The 19,096-nt window shown below is 47.2% G+C and overlaps 1 protein-coding gene across 1 annotated transcript in view; it reads right to left on the reverse strand.

The window, feature by feature from the left end:
* CA8 (carbonic anhydrase 8) overlaps positions 1-19,096 on the reverse strand; it is a 793,085-nt gene that overhangs the window by 117,399 nt on the left and 656,590 nt on the right. Inside the window, exon 8 of the mRNA XM_069220231.1 lies at positions 16,263-16,421. Within this exon, the coding sequence (XP_069076332.1) occupies positions 16,287-16,421 (135 nt within the window). The 3' untranslated portion in view covers positions 16,263-16,286. The remainder of the gene's footprint in view (positions 1-16,262; positions 16,422-19,096) is intronic.

Below are 19,096 nucleotides of genomic sequence, written 5' to 3' on the forward strand. Positions count from 1 at the left end.
ATTGCTTCAGCCATAAAGCATCTGCAAGCAGAGGAGCTATAGCAAAAGTCTTTACCCCATAGAAATTTCAAGCAATTACTAAACAAACAAGTCAAGATGCTCTCCTGGAGCAAGGACAAAGATAAGTTCAAAAATCGATCACACTCTTGGATGTCAATTAACACATATAAGGCTCCAACAGCACAGCCTTACATGACAGAAATATTCAAAACTTAACAAAAAATAAAGATGCTACACGCCAGACTCGGACTATTACCTTCAATAGAGGCTGAACCAAAATGGCTTAAACCCACAAACAACAGAAGATGCAGACTTTGCGGTCATCACCGGGAAGACTTCATAAACATCCTTTGTATTTGCCCCGCTCTACTACCCTGGAGAAAGCTGTATCTGAAAAACATTATCAACACCAATAGTATCAGAACATGCCAGCAGGCTATCCTGTTTAGTCTGAAAGGATTTATTACTCAACACATGGCATGTTTTGCAAAATTTATTTTAAAAACAGAACACTCCTTAAAACATGCCACAAAAAACCAAGATGAGAAAACGAGCCCCTCAGCTGGCAAAGGAAATGAACGCTGTCAGCTCCGGGCTTACAAGCAATGGCCTCAGCATTCCCACCAACTGCACTCTGCATACCCCACCTGTGGGCTGGACTACTTATATTTTATTAGTAAAAAAAATGCTTTTTGATGTTTTTCACCTAGATCCCCTTGGAGAAAGGTCTAATTTACCAGTCAGTAACTCAGTGTTGATCCAGTATGTATGACTATACATCTCAAGGTGATCAACACGTGAATAGGGCTTATCTGGCCTAAACAACCACAAAGAAAGCAAGAATGCATTAATTGTTTTATGGTGTTTTTAATGTTTCCTTCTGTACGGTTGCAATGATTTTAAGTAATTACACAATAAAGCATAAACTTCAAATTTCAAGCACAGGACAATGGAAAACACAGCCCATGTGGCATGGGCTGGTGATATCGGGAACTCTTACGAGTGAAGATGATATGTTCCACATCTTCATCCGCTGATGTGTGTGGTGTCTCCTCTGCCCTTGATGGTGGTGGTGGAGGGGTAGAGGGGGCCACACACACTTCAGTGGTTGGAGATATGAGTCCCAATTCCCGGCAGCTGCCATCTGTGGAACAACATGTGGAATCACTGGAGCAAGGAGGAGCTGCTGATTTTTGTAAATAGCAGCAACATCCCCATGGTAGGCAGCCACATCTGCCCTGAGGGAGGCCATTTCCCGGTGCATGGAGTCCAGCTTGCTCTCAATCACGCTGTTGCCAGTCTGTGAGGGCACTTGTTGTTGCCTCTCCCTCATGGCAGCAGCTATGTCCCTCAGACAATGCTGGACTGCATGCAGTGGGGAGTGTGTGCCTCATTTGGCTGCAGTATGTTCATTGGCCATAACGAGGCACATGCACATTCCCTCTAGGCTGGCTGCCACAGTCTCCATCCCCAGCCACACCTTCTTGACTAGCTCCCACTGGACTCCTGCCACTGTCCTCTCAAAGCTGGTCCTTGGGTCCTATGGGTCCTCAGCTGTGTTGGTGCTGGCAGGTCATACTATTAGGGTATTGGGTGAGGCATCTGGGATGGCTGCTACGTTATTTGTCCTCCGTGCAACTGGAGGTGGTGTCTCGAGGGATACTGAGACTTCTTGGAGGGTCTCTTGACTGATGCTTGTCAGCTGCTCATCCAGGTCATCGGGGTACTCCAGGACAGGCAGATCAGCAGGAGAGCCATCATCCTCTGCAATGAGATAGTGTAAAATCAATCTTTCTGTGTTGTGGCAATTGACATGACACGTAACTGACTTGTTACTGGAGGCTCATTGCCATCTTACTTCCCAAACATTGTTCCTGTACATCATGGTTGCAGTTTATCAGCCCTTTGCCCCACCTGAGTGTCACATGAGGGGAAGCTGAGGTGGCACAGTTGGCTGCGTCATATCTACTAGGTGTGATGTATATCCTTTTTGTGGCTTGACACCATCTTGTCATTGTAACCTTCCCTATGCATCGATTTGCGTGGTAGGACCTTGCAATGGGTGTTGCAGTGGTCAAGCCACAGCAACACACATGGCAATATGCCCCTGTCCCAGTCTTACATGTTTCACATATACCCGTGCTGTACTGAAACCCTGCACTACACCAGGGATGGCATTGCCAAGACACTATGCTGTTGTTTCCTTTGATAGCTCCTCATGTTAATGCATGTGAATATGTGCTACATTGCACAGCACACATGGACCTAGCAGATTTCCATTTCATCCTCTGGCTGTGCTGAAAGGTGCACCTTCCTACACAACTATGATCTCCCCCTCAATGCAGCCATCCTTGCACTATGATGCAAGAGATGCAGCATAGTGGCAGTGCAGCTAAATTGACACAGACACAGGGGTGAACCAGGGATTGCCAGCATGGGTATCATTTTTTACTGTGTACATCATTTTGTATATGACAGTGCCTGATGGGTAATTAGTTTATGGACATAGCCAGTTAACTAGAGTTGAGGTCAGGGCCTCAAGCTAGTTTGATGGTGATTCTGCAGGTAGTCATACTGATCTCTCATTAAAAGTGTGGCAGTCCTATGACCACCTGACTGCCATTGTCTATATGACCACCCCAATAGTGCTAGTGGTAGTAGCACATATTGTCAATGGAGAATGCCCCATGGGCCAATGGCCTGGCACTGGCAGGTTTCCAGCAGCTTACAGACTGGCAATGCCACCTGTCTTGTGACACCAGACCAGTATTACGATCAATGTTACCCTCCAGGTATGTTCCTGCTTTTCCACCAGCCTTGGCATGGCGGTGAAACCCTCATGCAAAGGTTGGTGGTGATGTGGTGTGGTGTGCCCCTGGGTCCCATGCCCCTGCGCACTTTCCACTAACTGATTTTCAGGGCTAAGAGCAGTGTGTCCTGTCACACCCAATGCACCCCAAGACTGGCACTGACTCTTTTTGATCCATCAACAATGTTATGCTAAGTGTCAAACAGAGCTGCCATGAGCAGACAGATTTCTATCTGACATCCCAACTTGTGACTCATACTGCCTACTGCAAAGGGTACACTCAACTGGCAGTCTTACCAACACCAGACTTGACAATGCATCATCCCCCGCCCGTTAGGGTGAAATTATACACCATTATGTTCATAGTCATACACCATGTGTTGTATGTGTGTGGTTATTTCCCCATTCCTATGTGTCTCACATGGTTGTGTCAGAGTAATTATGGGCTCAGCCTGTATCTGTTGTGACCTACAGTTTGTTATCTGTGGTACCTATATTCTGTAGTGGCACATTTCTGATCAGCATCAAGGTGTGTGGTTCCACACCACACCAGTTTAGTTGCTCTGAGTAGTGGCATGTTTCCAGTGATACAGGACCACCCTGCTATTTCCCCAGGGCCTGGTCAGATATTTTTTCCCGGCACTTAGGGGGCATCTTCACTGCATGATGGAGGAGTGGCTGCCTTATGTGGATGTGTTGTTAATGTGCGGGGTGTTGGTGCTACCAGCACATGTCTGGGTACTGTTGGGACAGTTGCAATGAATTGTGTGCTGTAAGATGCAGCACACATGTGTTTGGGCAATGAGGCAAAGTAGTTGCAAAGTGTTACTGCAAGGGTCACCACACTTATTTAATCCCAGGAATGGTATTGACTGACTTCATAGTCTCCGATGTCTTGGTCGTGTTGGTAGGGTTAATTTGACTATATGCAAGGGATGTTTTGATGACACAACCGGAGGAACAGTCATTAGACATGCCATCCATCCCATGTGCTGCATATGTATATGTAGGTATTTGGCCTTGTTGATTTTACGTATGTCCAGGTTGTGTATGTGTTGTGGTGCATGGTACTACTAAGGCATAGGTACATGTGTAGCTTACGTCAGCATGGTGCAACTTGTTTCATGTGCAATGTGTCCATCTGCACCATTTTGACATGCATTTTGTGTGTCCTATGTGCCTCCCGCTTCTTGCACTTGACAATTTGGCATTCATTTCCCCCATGCAACGTACCCTGCATTTGTGGTGTTTCCTGGTAGTCTGCACTGTCCTGAGATTCCAATGACCAGTTCCTCTGGGATGACAGCTGCAACTATCTCCTCCATCTCGTCCAGGTCCTCTTGTGGTGCTGGACTACCACTTTCAGTTTGAAGTGCTGCCTTCCAGTTCCTTGACATTTTTTCCTTTGTCCTTCGCTTTCAATCGTGCCAGTGTTTCTTGCTCTCAGTTATGGTTCTCCTCACCTCTGCCACACTCAATCTTGTCTACTATCTGCTGCTAGATTGCCTCTCTTCTGCCAATTGGCAATTTGGAGCTAACGAACAGATGATGTTGAGGCATTGTCCCCTCTCTCACCAGTATTTCATTCTCTCAGACAACACTTTCTCTTTTTCTTCTCCCTCCCCTGGGTCTTGTGTGTGTCCCCCTGGCTGGTTTCTGGTTGACTGGGGTCACCTTGGGGTATCTCCTGGCTTTCTGGCTCTATTTTGCCTCTCCTTTGCACTGTTTTCTGCCTTAGTGTCTAAAGTTGACGCTAATGGTGCATTTCTGCTTTGCGACACATTTACGTTCCATAAAACAGGTTTGAGTCATTTTTGTGATGTTAACGTCATTTTGCCTTATGACAAGGTGAAATGGTAAACATAAAAAAATTGACTCCAACCATTCTTTAGCGCCGTCTTACGCCATGGTATAAATATGACACCCAGACGACGCTAAAAAATTGAGCTAGCTAGTGCTAAGCTTTTTGAAGTAAAACTGCATTTGAGCAGTTTTGCATCAAAAAGTATAAATCTGGCCCTAATTCTGCACTCCGAGCGCCAGTACTAGCATAGGGTTCAGAATATAGGCCCCCATAACTAATAGGCAGCCTCACATTAAAATCACCAGCTAGGCACAGATACAATGTGTGCCCTAAGCAGGCCAGGCCATCTGCTAGTTCAGAAATGGATTTAAATAATAGGGAAATTTAGTATTAGGAATTCCATTGAAATCATTATTATAAAAATTCACAATATGCAGAGTCAGAGCTTTTTTAACTACTATGATTTGAAAACGTCTGTCAGTATGCTCTTGAGTTGTGACATGCCCACATACTGCATTATTTTCCCAGATTGCCAACCCCATTGATGCATGTCTGCTATGTGATGGAGTTGCAGGATCACTAAAACATTGAAAGCCATCCACGTATAGAGGCAATGTGTCCCAAGTTCTTGAAACAAAACAACATCATACCCTTTAATAAAATTAAGCTAATCCAGCAATTTAGTCTTAGATCTAAGACCAGCCACTTTCCAGTTTCGTATTTTAAGGGACTCAGTAAGCTTATCCATGGTGTTGCTTCTTGAGAGCCCCTAGGTCGGACCCAGCTGTGGTATTTACTGCACCCACAATGTGGGAATCCAACAAGGAATTTTCTGACGCCCCATTCTCAATCTCTAGAAAGGGGGAAATATTCCTAATAAACACCACAGACTCATCCTTCCCAAGGGACGCCTGAGTAATTGTTGGGGTGCACTTTCTAAGTCAGTCTACCTTCTCCAGGTCACTGTGTGCAGAAAACTTATCAGTACAAGGGAAACCACAAGTAGTACTTGAATTCTGAAAATTAAGGTGCAGCGTAGGGGTCGGTGGTCTATGAAAGAATCCCAGTGAGAGAGTAACAAACTCAGTGTCACTTGTGCTATGGGATTCTTTTGTGCTTAATATGTCTCAAACACAAGCGGGCCTTTGAAAAGTTATAACAGTACAATCCACCATAACACTTTTCACTGAGTGGCCAAGCCAACAAACCTACCTCACCATAATGGTCTTGTAGGGCCCCCAACCGTTGAAGTGCTTATGTACATATAACCAATGAGCAACCTTATCCCGAAGTTGTTCCCAGGACTCCTGTTGACCAGTTTTTAGGGATGGGACCCCAGCCAGAATTAGCATGATGAAGGCCGGATGTTCAAAGTTACTTGACATGGGGCAACAAAGGAACCATCAACCGGTGTACGAATTGAATCGGATGGTCCAGGATTACAAGCTGACTGACGCGGACTACCTGCGATGAGATAAATCACAGTCCACCCCTATCCAAAGATTTTGGAGAGTGCTCATTGGTACCCATATCAGTCACTGTTGCATTCCTGGTAGCACTCTGAGATGAAACAATAATAGGGTTACTCACAAAGTGCTGGTCAAGTGACAGTGGGTCGATAACTGTATCGCTAGTGGTCATGGGGGACACAGGAGCTCTGCCTAAAAGGCCCTTGAGATGAACCAAATGCTCAATCAGAGGCTTAAGTTTCTCAACAAAGATATTACCATCCCTCATACACAGAAATTCAAATGCAGGGGAATCAAAAGCAAAAGGTCAACAGTCTGAGAAGCCATAGATTGTTTTGAAGAGACTGAAGGCTAGATAAAACAAATGCAATGTTTGTATTTAGCGGGGGTACGCAAGGGCTGTTCCCACTTCACAGTCACTAATCTTCCCAGTTCTCTTTTACGCTTAGCAGCAGTGGCGGAAGCAGTCTGCAAGGGAGAAGAGTTACTCCGCTCAGGCAGAGGCTCAATAATAACATCCAAACTGGCATATTTATTGGGACAAACAATTTCCGGCTGGTACTCAGCTCAGTTCTCAGGCATAACACTATTTACTGGAATATCGGCATTTGCACAGAGTCCGTGACACCATGAGGTCCAAAGAGAGTGCACTTTGTCCGTTCAGTCTTATTCGTGACAATCACAACAACCCTTGCCAACATACTGTCGATAGACACAGAAGGGCGTGCTTTAACAGTTCCCTCATCGACGTGACGCTTCTTGATTGTGGTCACCTTACCCAGAATGGTGCACCTCATATGAACAAGATTGAGGGCTCCTCAGGTCACAGGTAAGGGGGGGCAACCCAGCCTCGCCCCGCACCTCCGGACTGCTTGTCGCGCTATAAGCGCTTGGAGCAAAGTACAGCTGCAAATGAGGAACAGGGCTCACCGCCTGCCCCTCTGTATCATGGGACCTGAAGTCCAGAGTCTCTTCTTGCCCTGAGGGGCTGCTTGTTATGCTGTAAGCATTTGCAGTAAAGCTCATCTGGAGGCGATGAACAGGCTCTGTATCCTGGGACCTGAAGTCCAGAGTCTCTTCCTGCCCCAAGGGACTGCTTGTTGTGCTGTAAGCATTTGCAGTAAAGCACATCTGCAGATGATGAACAGGCTCACTGCCTGCCCCTCTGTATCCTGGGACCTGAAGTCTAGAGTCTCTCCCCGCGCGATTGCTTGTCCCACTATAAGTGCTTGGAGCAAGGCACAGGTATGGGCGATGAACATGGTTCACTGCCTGCCTCCCTTTATCCTGGAACCTAAAGTCCAGAGTCTCTCCCTCCCCGAACACTCACTGTTAGGAAGAGGATTATTAGTAAGGGCAAGTAGATCCCTACACGTAGTAACAGGCAACAATCCCACACTAGGTCAAGTCAAAGTTCTCCAAACTTCTGGATCTTCTTTCAGAAGTCCTTTTTGGGTCCTTGAAGTGTCTACAAACTTGATCCAAGATTCCTGAAGCTATGAGTTGTTCCCTGGAAGCTGAGACTACAGTTCCCAGAATGCACCTGGTCAGAATCCTCAAAATGGCCACTGGATGCTGGTCAGCTGGGCTTTTCTTGCAGGTCTTAATGGAGGGGACTGTGGTCAGCTCCTTTGTACCTGTAGCTTACTGGTAGGCCACTCCTGGATTTGCAGAAGCAAGGCAGAGTTCTTTTGTTAGTGAAGGCCAGAGTGCACAGCTGGTGCAGTCCTTGTGGGTGCAGTCGTTCCAGTGCAGACCTGGAATTCAGCAGGGCATTCCTTCTTCTCCAGTACTTTTCTTCCAGCAGGGATCTGAATTGTTGGGCAGCTCTGCCATATTTATCCCTGCTCCTGGTGTGGCAAGTATCGGGGTGGGACCCTTGACCAATGGAATGCAGGATGCCATTCTCTCGGGTGACCACTTCCTGTTAGGTGTGGCAAAAATCAGCCCCAGAAGCAGCATTCTTTAAAAATCCAACAAGGAGAAATTCTCTCCTTGAAGGTTACATCTTGCTGATCCCATCCACTGGTGTGTCTAAGTTTCTCTAACACACCCCTTCCAGCCACTCTCCTAATCTATTAGGGCACCCATCTGGCTGGGGGAAGAGGAAACGGGGGCAGTCCAGTGGCTGTACCAGGTGGATTTCCCTCCTTTGAAAACCAGTTTGGCCACACTCCCCCATCCTGCTCTGCCATCTGCTGCAGCAGTCTCCTCTCGCCAGATGCTTCCTTTGTTTCACCCTAGGCCACTTCACCTCTCATTAAGGCAGCCTGTATCTTATTCCAGCAGGGATCTGAATTTTGGAGCAGCTCTACCATATTTATCTTTGCTCCTGGGTAGGGAATCAAGGGGGTGTGGTAAAAGTGGGCTTCAAAGGTGAAGATGTACTGTTAAGATTCCTAACCTTAGCCAAAAAGAAACTAAGCATAGAGGGCCCAACCGGAAAGTAAAGTAACAACCAGCAACTAGAGGTGGTTGGAGAGGTATTTGTAAGACACACTGCAACAAACTAATAAACCAGGGCATCTTGGGTTATCTTTAGCTCTCAATTTTTAACTTTTAGTTATTGCTGCCTGGCAGATAATCTCCTCTGCACTTTGTTCCAAAGGGGATTGCCACGATTTGGTCAACAGGCATACAAGCAGAAAAATAATTAAACAATGTTAGTTTGTTTGTTTATAAGCATAGCCCCACCAAGAACATGAAGTGCTCTTAAGAGTTCCCAAAGGGCTTTAAATCTTAATCACTGTTGCCTATTTTGCACATTAACTTGTATTATCTGGCAATGAGTGTAGGAGGCTGGCCTGGCTTATAGTGGGTACCTGATGGTACTTACACCTTGTGCCAGGTCCAGTTATCCCTTATTAGTAGATTAGTAGTTTTCTAGCAGCTTAGGCTGATAGGGGTAGCTATAGCAGAGCAGCTTAGACTGAACTAGGAGACATGCAAAGCTCCTACTATACCACTTATATCATATAGCACAATATCACAAGAATCACAATACTAAAAATAAAGGTACTTTATTTTAGTGACAATGTGCCAAAAATATCTCAAAGGATATACTCCCTTAGGAGGTAAGTAAAATACACAAAATATACACACAAACCAAAATCAGGTAAGTAAACAGTTAGAAAAGTAGTGCAAACACCGTAGAATACAATAGGATGCAATAGGCCTAGGGGCAACACAAACCATATACTAAGAAAGTGGAATGCGAACCACTTAGGGACCCCAGGCCTAGTGTAGTGTGTACACTAAGGGTGTCCAAGATACCCCACCCCAAGACCCCAAAAAGTAGGAGTAAAGTGACCCTACTTCCCCAGAAACACACTAAAGTCGTGATAGGAGATTCTGCAAAGACCACAACAGACTGAAAAGCACTGAAGACAGATTCCTGGACCTGAGGACATGATAAGGAAGGGGACCAAGTTAAAGAGTCACGAAAGTGTCCAGGGGGGGCAGGAGCCCACTAAACACCGGATGAAGGTGCAAAATGGCTGCCTCCGGGTGGAAAAAGCTGAAGATTCTGCAACAACAGAAGGTGCCAGGAACTTTTCCTTTGCACAGAAGATGTCCCACAGAATGCTGGAGGATGCAGAGTTGTTTCTTTGGCAAAAGACTGCAAACAAGCCTTGCTAGCTGCAAAGGTTGCAGTTGAAGAAAAAGGGTGCTGCCTGGGCCCAGGAAGGACCAGGAGGTCGCCACTTGGAAGATGAGGCAGAGGGGGCCCTCAGCAATACAGGGAGCCCATGCACAAGAAGGCAGCACCCGCAGAAGTACTTGAACATGGGTTCAAGAAAACTGAGCATGATGGTTATCTCAACACTACACTCCCACGAAGCCGGTGGTCATCTCAGTGAGTTGAACAATGCAGGACGGAGTGCTGGGGACCTGGGCTATGCTGTGCTCTAAGGATTCCTTGCAAAAGTGCACAGAAGCCCTAGCAGCTGCAGTTCACACAGTACACAGGATTACTGTTTGGCGAGGGAAGGCAAGGACTTACCTCCTCCAAATTCGGACAGTTGGACCACTGGACAGTCTGGGTCACTTGGGTCCACCACCTGTGTTCCAGGCACCACGCTCGTCAGGATGAGAGGGGTCCCATAGTACCAGTAATGCTGACGTTAGGTGCCTGCTGGAGCAGGGGGAAGATTCAGTTGACCCTTAGGCGATTTCTTCTTGGATTCCAGTGCAGGTTGAAGGCAAGCAGCCCCCAGAGCATGTACCACCAGGAATCAGTCGAGAAAGCCAGCAGGATTAGGCGCTACAATGTCGCTGGTAGTCTTCTTGCTACTTTGTTGCAGTTTTGCAGGCGTCCTGGAGCAGTCAGCAGTTGATCCTTTGCCGAAGTCGAAGAGGGAGATGCAGAGGAACTCTGGTGAATTCTTGCAAATCGTTATCTGAGGAAAAAGCCCACAGAAGAGACCCTAAATAACCCTCAGAGGAGGATTGGCCACCTAGTGAGGTAAGCACCTATCAGGAGGGGTCTCTGACGTCACCTGCTGGCACTGGCCACTCAGAGGCCTCCATTGTGCCCTCACACCTCTGGATTCAAGATGGCAGAGGTCTGGGACACACTGAGGGAGCTCTGGGCACTACCCCTGGGATGGTGATGGACAGGGGAGTGGTCATTCCCCTTTCCTTTGTCCAGTTTTGTGCCAGCGCAGGGACTAGGGGTTCCTTGAACCGGTGTAGACTGGCTTATGCAAGGAGGGCACCATATGTGCCCTTCAAAGCATTTCCAGAGGCTGGAGAGGCTACTCCTCCCCAGCCCTCAACACCTATTTCCAAAGGGAGAGGGTGTAACACCCTCTCTCAGAGGAAATTCTTTGTTCTGCCTTCCTGGGACTGGGCTGCCTAGACCCCAGGAGGGCAGAAGCCTGTCTGTGGGTTGGCAGCAGCGGTAGCTGCAGTGAAAACCCTAGAGAGCTGGTTTGGCAGTACCCGGGGTCCACGGTGGAGCCCCAGGGATGCATGGGATTGGTACCCCAATACCAGATTTGGCATGGGGGGACAATTTCATGATCTTAGACATGTTACATGGCCATATTCGGAGTTACCGTTGTGAAGCTACATATAGGTATCGACCTATATGTAGTGCACGCGTGTAATGGTGTCCCCACACTCACAAAGTCCGGGGAATTTGCCCTGGACTATGTGGGGGCACCTTGGCTAGTGCCAGGTTGCCCTCACACCTAGTAACTTTGCACTTAAACTTCATCAAGTGAGGGTTAGACATATAGGTGACTTATAAGTTACTCAAGTGCAGTGTAAAATGGCTGTGAAATAACGTGGACGTTACTTCACTCAGGCTGCAGTGGCAGTCCAGTGTAAGATTTGTCTGAGCCCCCTATGGGTGGCAAAAGAATTGCTGCAGCCCATAAGGATCTCCTGTAAGCGCAATACCCTAGGTACCTAGCTACCATATACTAGGGAATTATAAGGATGTTCCAGTGTGCCAATTAGAATTGGTGAAAATGGTCACTGGCCTATAGTGACAATTTTAAAGGCAGAGAGAGCATAAGCACTGAGGTTCTGGTTAGCAGAGCCTAAGTGACACAGTTAGTCACTACACAGGGACACACATTCAGGCCAAAAACCATGAGCACTGGGGTCCTGGCTAGCAGGATCCCAGTGAGACAGGCAAAAACAACTGACATACAAGTAAAAATGGGGGTAACATGCCAGGCAAGATGGTACTTTCCTACAATGAGGACTGCCATGAGCTTGCTGACAAACATCTATGCTGCTGGCTCATCTACATTGAATTGAAATTAGAGCGCTCTATACTTTACACTCTTCCAGAAACCTATTGATGGCTGCCCCTAATTGTTAGGGATTGCTATGAACTTGTTCAAAAATCTTCAAATTGCTAATTCCCGAAAGCTGGTTCTGTTGTTTACTGAACTTATGTTGCTAATGTGCTGTGTAAGGTGACATAACACATTTTTAACCTTGGTATGTGAGGCAAGCAGAAATCATGCTTCAGTCACAGATTGTCACTCTTTGTCACCAATTGTTGGGTTTAGTGATGGTTGGTTGGTAGTGCTCTATCGTCTTGATCGTACACATCTTAACTGTAAGTAATGTATAATATAAGGAATCTACGTTTTAAGGATTGCAGCCTATGCTGTACATTTGACTGTTACATTTTTTATTGTTTATACTGTATATACCATTGCAATGGTTTTAATTAATCATGCAAATAAAGATTTACTTACTTACTTATTAGGGAGTTAACTGGCGGTCTGCTGCTGAAAGTACATGTTTAAGTTTGCATGTCAGAATGTTTTAATGAAATAGAAGATATTTGAGAACTCACTTAAAATATATACTAATTTGTCTTTCTACAGCACTAAGCATTACTTCTATGACAAAATAAATCCCCTCATTTTGTTCCTGTCTAAATTAAGGGGCATATTTATACTCCGTTTGCGCCGAATGTGCATCAAACATTTTAACGCACATGCGGCGCAAAACGTGCACCATATTTATACTATGACGCCCGACCCTGAGGATGTCAAAATTCCTCTGTGTGCATCATGTTTTGGATGTGGGAAACTGCCTTGCGTTAATGACATGCAAGGTAGGCGTTCCAGCCCAAAAAATGACTTTAAGGCCTGTGCGCCATATTTATACTCCTGCGTCATTTTGATGCACAGGACGAGGTGGGCCTTAAAAAACAGCACCAAGCCTGATGTGTGCCATTTTTTAACTCCTCGGTGAGGGCAGGCATTAAGGGACCTGTGGGCTCTCTTCCATGGTCTCTGACCATGGAAGCAGTCCACAGCTGACCTTCCCTGCCCCCAGGGACACCCCCTGCCACCCTCGCCCACCCCTGGAGGACACCCATGGATGGTAAGTTTAGGTAAGTATTAATATATTTATTTTAAAGCGGCATGTGGGGCCTAACTTGGGCCCCCTACATGCCACTGTGCCCAATGGCCATGGCCAGGAGACAAAAGTCCCCTGGGCATGGCCATTGGGCAAGGGGGCATGACTCCTGTCTTTGCTAAGACAGGAGTCATTTCAATGGGGGTTGTGCGCCAAAAAATGGCGCGAGTCCGGTTTGAGCCATGATTATTTACTCAAACCTGACTTGCACCATTTTTCGACGCACAACCCCCATTTTCTCCTACGCCGGCACAGCCTGGTTTGAGTCATTTTTTTTTACTCTGACCAGCCTGCAGCGCCGGCTAACGTCAATCCACATATATGGCGCCTGCATGGCGTGTAGGAATGGCGTTGGCCGGCGGTAAAAATTTTTATGCAAACCAGCGCTGGTTTGCATCAAAGAGTATAAATATGGGCCTAAATGTAAAGTTTTACTGTTTGATTCGATCAACATAGCTTCAGGTGTGCCAAACCTTTGTCATAAGAAAGACAGTTAGCACACTAGTTGTTCTTTAGAACACTCTGGAAGGCTGTAGTAGAACACACAGCAATCAACTGACAGGCTGCTCCTGTTGGAAGTTCATGTTTTACTGAGAATGTCAGACTTCTTCCTCATATGGATGAAAAAGATTGTGTGAATTTACAGAAAATATGCTCTGATTTTAGCTTCTGGAGCACCTTCCATAGCCTCAATGAGAAAATCATGAGAAAACAGTTTTCTCTCAAACATGGTTCATGAAATCTCAACAGGGTAAAATCAACTAAAAACACACCACAATTCCTAAAATTAGTATGGTACTGTCAACAAATGATGCACAGTGAGCCTGGTCCTCATCACCAGCCGACTGGACTATGGCAAGGCCCTCTGCGTAGGAAGCGCTGCACACCTCCTGCAGAGACTTTGGACCATAGAGAGTGCCACAGTCAGACTCATCCTCGGCCTTCCCCAATGAACCCACATTACACCCCACCTCAGGCAGCTCCACTGGCTCCCCATACAGAAGAGACGCCAATTCAATCTACTGATCCAAGCCAAATTGGTTTTACACATCCAAGGACTCACATACACTAACCACCGCCTGAACTTCAACGGACCATGGAGAAGACTACGCTCTGCCTCCCTTTCGCTTGCCCACACTCCCCGCAATTGCCGAAGCTGAAGTGGAGGATGCTTTTCTCTCACATTGCAGCAAAAACCTGGCACAGCCTCCCCATGCACCTCCAGACCACCACTTCTGGAATTCCGCATGGCCCCCAAGACCTGGCTGTTTGAATAAGCCTCCAGGACATGCAAGCACCTGGATACCCTATCGGGTGATTGGTCACAGTTTATAAATCCTGATTGATTGATTGATTGAACAAATTAATTATATTGTAACCAACATTTGTTTTCACCCTTTATACGTTCTTCATTTTGTAACAATCAAAAACTGCCATTCATTACAAGGCATTTCAATGGGGTGCTATCATGTATATTGGACCCAAGATGGCTGCCAGCACTTCCTGGTTGATGTGCTGACAGCCAATCAGATTTCACCATGAGATCAGTGCTTAGGCTCTGCCCAATTATATAAATTAGTTTACCTTTCATATCTCAAAAACTACTGAATGCATTTACACCAAACAGCAAAAGGCATGCTTTCTGGACCAAGAGCTACCTTTCTGGGACATTTGGTGTAATTCTGTTTTCAGTGGCTCAAGCTGTAGTCGTGTTCAAAATCCCTATGGGAATTAACATGGGAAATACACAGTTTTTTGATCGCCTTTTTTCTCAGCCCCTTCTTGACGGGTCCCCCCAAATCTTTTCATGCACAACAAGACCCAACGAAACACTGTTTTGGGGAAATTTCATGAAGATTCATTAAACGGTGCCAAACATAAAGCCAAGTCAAAAAAATATTTCCAATGGAAACTGACATTTGTAAGCTGATCGTGTTTCAAAAGTATCAAATTTGTAACTTTCTGTCCATTCTTGTACGGTTTAAATCTTTTTTGCATAGCAAATTATTCTAATCTCTTCCTCCCCTAGGTGTATTGCTTCATGTTTTCGTTTAGCAAGCTGTTGCTTACATTGCTGACATGTGACTTCCCATTCTGCTTTTCCTGTCTTCACAATCAGGACTTAATCAGATGAGCTATGGTTTAGTAACTACTACCGTAAGCTTTCAATATGGTTTATGGAGATCTGGAACCTATCTGGTGCCTAGAAAGGAGGTAAAAATGCGGAGAATGTCTACCTTTTATGATAGATGGGGTCAATCAACAGGTCCAGAAAGAGATGGCAGAGAAGATGCATGGATTGAAGTTGGGTGACAGTGGTACAGTGCTTCCTGCTGAAGTTGCCTTTTGGGTGAAAGTAACATTGCTGCTGCTAGTATGGTGCTCAGTATGCAGTTGTAGACCGTGAAAAAGCAATCCAGGTTCTCTATAGTGCCCCTCATAGGGCAGAAAAAGGTTTGCTGTTTAATTAGTGCACAGGTAGCAGGGGCAGCAATTGACCCAGTACTACAACGTCCATTTCTCCAGGTTAAGCTCAGCCCCTGGTCCAACAAAGGAACCTTTTCCAATCCCATTTACCATCCGCTCAGCGGAGGTGGTAAATGGGATGGGGGGATTGCTGTGGACTGTTGAGCAGGTGTTGAGGGCCAAAAAGGCATGTCTGAGGCTAGAAGGGGCATTTGTTGTGTGGTGCCCTATGGAGCGGTGGTGGGCTATGCCTTTGCATACTGTTTATATCCCTATCTGCACCAGGTAAAACTGGTCTAGGGGGTTCCGAAAACAGTGATTTTAGGTCCAGAAAAACAAATCACTGTTACTATGGGGGAGTAGCGTCCTGATAATGTTAGTGTGCCATTTTCTTAATGAGGCCCACAGACTAGCTAGAGGACAATGTTATCTCATGACGCAGAAGCTGCTGGAACTTCCAAAGTGATTTTTGTTTGTTCCCCTCTTGTGAGTTATTGGTCAGGATTATGTAGAAGCACGCTCATGATTGGACTAACATTTCAGAGAATTTCTGCACCATGAGCTCTGGGATAATCAGATAGTGTTGGGCAACCTGTGGACAAGGAGATTTGATTATTATTTAGGACAAAGTAATAGCATGTAGTACAGCGCTGGCTTGTCTAGAAGTAGATATTAGGGCCCTATGCTCGATACATTCTATCAGCAATAGAGAATAGGCATTTTCTATTTAAATAAAACGTGTGTTAACATTTCCAAGGTCTGACAAAGAGCAACATGTTTGCAGAATATTTTTAAATACATTTTGCTGAAAGTTTCATACCTGATGGAATGGTGAAACCTGCTACTACTGGAAGGCTGCCCTGATGATCCTATCGCTAAGAGGTTGAGTTGGTCTAAAGTTATCTCCTAGGATCCCATCACAACCTTCTTGAAGCTCTGCTCCTTTAGAATGGGTCCTCAGCCTTCTAAACTCTTCAATCTGAAAAAATAAAAACAAAGTTTATCAACCATTTTGCCATCTTAAATGAACAGTTCGGAAACCCGCAGGAATGCGTTAGACGCCTATTCTTAAAAGTCATGGGGTTATGCTTTGATTTTGGTAAAGTGAGATGATTTGCTGCTCCTGTTAAAGCTAACATCTACATGCTAAGTGCCAGATTTACAAGCCCTTAGCACCTCCTTGCGCCATACTAGCAAAATTAGTTTTACGCTAATGTGGCTCAAGGAGGCAATTTTTGCTGCGCCATATTTACAAAGTGGCACAATGCATGCATTGCACCACTTTGCGACCCCTTGCTCCACATCATGCCTGCATCAGGCACTGCATTAGGCATAATGTATCCAAGGGGGGCGTTCCAGCATTACGAGGCCCACAAAAAGTTTTTAGCATCATTTTTAACGCCTGCTCAAAACAACCATTTTAATCAAGGGGCCTCCTTGCACTTCGCTTTACTAGAGTCAACATTTTTGACGCTAGTTCAGCAAAGCGCCTCAACAGGGTAAAAATTGTTGACACTATTGGCCTAATGTGTGCCATGGTGCGGTGTACACCAATGGTGTCGCTAGCTGGGGCAGGAGTGATGCAAGAAAACTGGCGCATCAGCACGGATGTGCCAATTACGACAAGGGACCGGAATACCTCAACAGACGCCTCAGCTTCCACGTCCCCACCCGCCTCCTCCGCTCCTATGGCCTCGCACTCGCTGCTGTCCCTCGCATCCGCCCTGCTCCACGGCGGGTGGGAGATCTTTCTCCTTCCTGGCGGCCAAGATCTGGAACTCCCTCCCCACCAGCCTCAGGACCACCCAGGACCACTCCGCTTTCCGGAGACTCCTAAAGACCTGGCTGTTCGAACAGCGATAACCCCCCCTTTTTCCCATAGCGCCTTGAGACCCGCACGGGTGAGTAGCGCGCTTTATAAATGTTAATGATTTGATTTGATTTGATTTGAATTTCTTCTAAATAAGTCCCCCTACCGCCACCATGTGTGCGCCGTATTAAAAAGATGGCGCACCATCAAATCAAATCAAATCAAATCATTAACATTTATAAAGCGCGCTACTCACCCGTGCGGGTCTCAAGGCGCTAGGGGGGAAAGGGGGGGTTATCGCTGCTCGAACAGCCAAGTCTTTAGGAGTCTCCGGAAAGCGGAGTGGTCCTGGGTGGTCCTGAGGCTGGTGGGGAGGGAGTTCCAGGTCTTGGCCGCCAGGAAGGAGAAAGATCTCCCACCCGCCGTGGAGCGGCGGGTGCGAGGGACGGCAGCAAGTGCGAGGCCAGCGGAGCGGAGGGGGCGGGTGGGGACGTAGAAGCTGAGGCGTCTGTTGAGGTATTCCGGTCCCTTGTTGTGGAGGGCTTTGTGTGCGTGGGTGAGAAGACGGAAGGTGATCCTTTTGCTGACTGGGAGCCAATGCAGGTGTCTCAGGTGTGCGGAGATGTGGCTGTTGCGGGGTACGTCGAGGATGAGGCGGGCCGAGGCGTTTTGGATGCGTTGCAGGCGGTTTTGGAGTTTGGCGGTGGTCCCGGCGTAGAGGGTGTTGCCGTAGTCCAGGCGACTCGTGACAAGGGCGTGGGTCACGGTTTTTCTGGTGTCGGCGGGGATCCAGCGGAAGATCTTGCGGAGCATGCGGAGAGTGAGGAAGCAGGCGGAGGACACGGCGTTGACTTGCTTGGTCATGGTGAGAAGAGGGTCCAAGATGAAGCCGAGGTTGCGGGCGTGGTCTGCGGGGGTCGGTGCGGTGCCGAGGGCCGTGGGCCACCAGGAGTCGTCCCAGGCGGACGGGGTGTTGTCGAGGATGAGGACTTCCGTTTTTTCAGAGTTCAGCTTTAGGCGGCTGAGCCTCATCCAATCTGCGACGTCCTTCATACCCTCTTGTAGGTTGGTCTTGGCGCTGGCGGGGTCCTTGGTGAGGGAGAGTACAAGTTGGGTGTCGTCGGCGTAGGAGGTGATGATGATGTCGTGCTTGCGTACGATGTCGGCGAGGGGGCTCATGTAGACATTGAAGAGTGTCGGGCTGAGCGATGAGCCTTGAGGTACGCCGCAGATGATCTTGGTGGGTTCTGAGCGAAACGGAGGGAGGTAAACTCTTTGGGAGCGGTTAGCGAGGAAGGAGGCGATCCAGTCCAGGGCCTGGCCTTGGATCCCGGTGGAGCGTAGGCGGGTGATTAGGGTGCGGTGACAGACGGTGTCAAAGGCAGCCGAGAGGTCGAGGAGAATGAGGGCGACTGTTTCACCGTTGTCCATCAGGGTTCTGATGTCGTCTGTGACTGAGATGAGGGCGGTTTCCGTGCTGTGGTTGGTTCGGAATCCGGTTTGTGAAGGGTCAAGCAGGTTGTTGTCTTCCAGGAAGGTGGTCAGCTGTTTGTTGACGGTCTTTTCTATTACCTTGGCTGGGAAAGGTAGAAGAGAGATGGGGCGGAAGTTTTTCAGGTCGCTTGGGTCAGCCGTAGGTTTCTTTAGTAGGGCGTTGACTTCAGCGTGCTTCCAGCATTCGGGGAAGGTAGCAGAAGAAAAAGAAGAGTTGATGACGGTCTGGAGGTGCGGGGCGATGATGTCGTCGGCTTTGTTAAAGATGAAGTGCGGGCAGGGGTCCGAAGGGGCGCCGGAGTGGATAGAGTTCATGATGGATTTGGTTTCTTCCGTGTTGATGTGGGTCC

Source organism: Pleurodeles waltl, chromosome 2_2 (assembly GCF_031143425.1).
Source record: "Pleurodeles waltl isolate 20211129_DDA chromosome 2_2, aPleWal1.hap1.20221129, whole genome shotgun sequence".
In the NCBI taxonomy this organism is placed as follows: Eukaryota; Metazoa; Chordata; class Amphibia; order Caudata; family Salamandridae; genus Pleurodeles; species Pleurodeles waltl.